We start from the raw sequence: 3669 nt of genomic DNA, 5'->3' as shown, positions 1-3669 counted from the left end.
TCACTACACTTCAGTGCACTTTCTGTTTACTTTATTGGTTTGTTACAAGAAAATAATTTTACTGAGTATTTTTTGAACATTTTCTCCAGATGATTTTTTTTTGTTAAGTGGCTATGCAGTTGGATGAATCTATTATTTCTTTGTTCTCCCAAAGAGAGATCATTGAAGCTGCATTCAGTTTTATTTTCACTGCACTTTCCAACTTAATACATCTCTCCTTTGTTTCTTTGTCTGTGTGATTATACAGACTTTTAATTTCATCATTCGATGTTCATTTAAAGAAAGGGAGTTATAATATATGATGAACTGTTTCTTTTCTTTCGTTGTCTTGTGCCGCTTTGGGGGGGCCGGGGGTTGTATATTTGGGGGTCGGGGGTATGGTTGGCAGTGGGTCTCTTGAATGACAAGGAAGATAGAGTCTGGGGAAGAAGAAAGAATCCTTTGCACCCAGAGGGCCCGTGGCTCCAGGGCTCCTGTGGGGGCCAGGGCTGTGTTCCTCTGGTTGCCAGGCTCTGGGGCATGAGGAAGGATTTTTGCAAAACTTGAAAAGTCATTCTGGCTCTGTGGCCTACACCTGTACCCGTTTACACACATATCACCTATGGCCTGGGCTGTTGCTGCCTTCAAACTGTACTGGTGCAGCTTTCATTGAACACTCCCAGTTTCCACGGTTGCTATTATCGTCACTGCCTTTCCCTTTGCCGCTCAGTCCCAAGTCATTCCCTTCAAGATCCACATTGTTTGTTTAAGGCAAAATTAGAGATTATTTTCTTTGGCTAAGTCGCTGAGGTTAAGCCAAAGAGAAAAGATGTGTGTAGTCCCTACCCGTCTCCAGCCTCCTCCCTGGACCCAGGCCTCTGTGCGTGTATGAGAGAGACAGACTCCCCGAAGCCGCGTATTACCTGCCGAACGCAGGGCTGATAAAGGCCGGGTGCCGGAACACGGCGGCTCCCAGGAAAGTGCTCAGGCCCAGCGGCGCCCCGCTGGGCGGCAGGCTGGCCGAGCCCGGAGGCGGAGGTAGGCTCGGGAAGGCAGCGGCAGCGGCGGCGGCAGCGGCCGTCCAGGCCGAGTCGAGCGCAGGGTGGTGCGGGGGGAAGGGGCTGGCGTCCATTGGGGCAAAAGGGGCAGTGAAAGAGGGCCCAACTTAAAGCGAGCAGGAAACACTGGGCAAGTGAACCCTCTCCAGTGGATATTTCAACCAGCCTAGTTCCTTTCCAATTTTTAAGGAAAGTAGTTTCGTGTGTTCAGAAGTGAAGAAACCAAGGTTTAAATGTCTGCGCTGCCTGTTGCTTGCTGTGTGTCTTTAAACAGGTCACTTAAACCTCTCTGAACCTCACTTTTCTCATCTGTAAAATGGGGGTAATAAAAGTTTCCTCATAAGGCTGTGATGAGGAATGAGCAAAGTAAGGCATGCAGAAGTTGGCGTTCAGTGGTGACTCTTGGGACCAGGCAGCCACCAAGAGAAGAATGCTTATCAGCTTTCTGCCTCAAATCAGCTATTTTTGCCTATTTCACGTGTACCCAAGAGGTGGCAAAATTCTTGCTCTGCACTGAAAAAGGGAATCGGGGAGGCGGTTCATTTGATCTTTCCAGAAATATTTATTGAACGCCTGTGAGCACTACACTGGGTTCTTGGGCTTGGGGAGAACTGGGAGGGAGGGAAGAAATGCCCACGGTAATTAGCAAACAGGCATACAGTTTAGGGGCCCAGTTCTCCCTGAAATGAAGTGTGGGGCACACAGCCTGCTATCTGCAGGGGCTCTATGCAGGGCCGTGTTCTGCCGAGTAAGGCACTGACTGCGGGGACCAGGTATTCAGCGATACCTGGACACAGAAACCAGAGTGTAGGATACCTGTAGACTGTGCACATATTCAGAGCTAGCTAACGGGTCCTTTATTTCTTCTGGGGATGTGGTTTAAATAGGTTATTTAAATAAGATAGTTCTAGGCTTGGGGGAGGTTTTCAGCACAAGGTATCTTGCTAATTGTTAATAGAAAGCAGTTTTAGTAGAGACCTTTACCTGAAATATGGCAGCTACCATAGTCTAAAAATAACTCCTAGGAGCATGAGATTATTTTTATGTGACCTGCTCATCACACCCACAGCTGAGAAGATATGCTCCTTCTCCCCTGAAGGCATTAATATTTTTAGGACTGGGTTTATGCCTGCACACAAGTCTAAAAATTAAGAATGAACTCCAGGGCTATACAGAGTTATATTAAAATATAATGTAAATGATCCCAGAGGAAAATGTTTAAAAAATTTTTAAGACATCTATGCCTTTTTTGCAATTATCAAGATGTCCCCCTGCAATTCCTCATTATTGAATTAATACCTCTGAGGCCCCCCAAAGGTAAACGAAAGGACTCTAATAATTCATATTCACTTAATTACATCTTCTCCAGTGAATAGGGAGAGAGGAGAAGGGGAGGGGGGCGCTCTCTTTCTTTTTAAAAGTTATTTAACTTTCCCACGACTCGTTCCCCTGAGCTGAAAATGCAGAGTTGCTGTCACATCTCTGTTTGACAATGGAGAAATGTGTCAACAGAAAGGAGGGGACAGGCCTCATCATTAGCCCTCTAATGCAAGAAGCTGTTGTGTATTAAATGAGCCATATGGAATTTATTGTGCTTTATCAGCACCTGATTTTGACTGTAAAGTGATTCACTCAGCTCCTAACCCAGGGACATCTGTTTTCTGTTGGCCGTCGGGGCTGCCCAGTGTTGATCGTCTCTTTGGTTATGAGGCCTGGGTTCGGAAATGCACTCTGGTATGGGGCTGCAAACACCTTTAATAGCATTGCACTCACTCCCTATTAGATCAATGTGGGCTCATTGCTATAAAAAATGGGAAATCAAATAGCATTAGCCAGCTCCTTGTGCGGGCAGAGGGGAAATCAAACAGCATTTTGCCTTCAAATGGCCCTGTTTGTTCTAGCACTAAGTGGGCTTTTATGAAGCCCGATTGGAGACTTAATCGCAGCCAAATACCTGCTTGGAGCTGAGCGGATTTGTCTAACAACCAAATCCATGCTCCATCCCATTATTTCAATCAGGAGAAGTCAGTTCAGTTCGCAGATTGTTTCCTACAGGGGCTGTGGACCAGGGGGCTTCTGAACTGCAGTCTCAGGGACGCTGAAACCCCTCTTCTGATCCTGGACTCCTTCCACAAGGCTCCCAAACCTCGAAATCTTCCCCTTCAACCTCCCAGGTGTTCATATTTTAATATAGTTTTGTGTGTGAGTGTCTGGGTTTATCTTTCTGATTCTGCTTTTCTTCATTTTATGAAGGGGGTCTCTCAACAACCCTCCAATCCATCAACCCATCTCTCTTCCACTCTCCCCCCCAGCCCACTGCCCCTCCCTTCCTCCCTCTCTGCAGTGCAGCTCACCTGGACCCGGGCCTCAGTCAAGTCCAGCCTCATGGCCAGTTCCTCCCTATAAGAAAGCAACACACAGGCAGGAGGTCACTGCAGGCTCCAGCAACCCCCGTCAGCCCCCTTTCCCTCGCTGGCAGCCTCCTCCATTGGGGTCTCACCCCACACACCTAGGCATCACCATCCCTTCAACATTGGAGTGCCTTCTATTTGACTGAAGACGTAAAAACGCAACACACTCCCAGATATAGGATGTTATCTATTATATTGTATCATATTATATTCAAGAGTGA

The 3669-nt window shown here is 47.0% G+C and overlaps 1 protein-coding gene across 1 annotated transcript in view; it reads right to left on the bottom strand.

Moving 5' to 3' along the window:
• Positions 1–3669, bottom strand: part of ARX (aristaless related homeobox) — a 9686-nt gene that overhangs the window by 1729 nt on the left and 4288 nt on the right. The window contains 2 exon segments of the mRNA XM_024746616.1: positions 903–1180; positions 3338–3437. Of these exon segments, the coding sequence (XP_024602384.1) occupies positions 903–1180; positions 3338–3437 (378 nt within the window).

This window comes from Neophocaena asiaeorientalis, unplaced genomic scaffold, assembly GCF_003031525.2.
Source record: "Neophocaena asiaeorientalis asiaeorientalis breed wild unplaced genomic scaffold, Neophocaena_asiaeorientalis_V1.1 scaffold20, whole genome shotgun sequence".
In the NCBI taxonomy this organism is placed as follows: Eukaryota; Metazoa; Chordata; class Mammalia; order Artiodactyla; family Phocoenidae; genus Neophocaena; species Neophocaena asiaeorientalis.
Note: the sequence above shows the minus strand (reverse complement) of the source record. Positions and strands in the feature narration are given on the sequence as shown.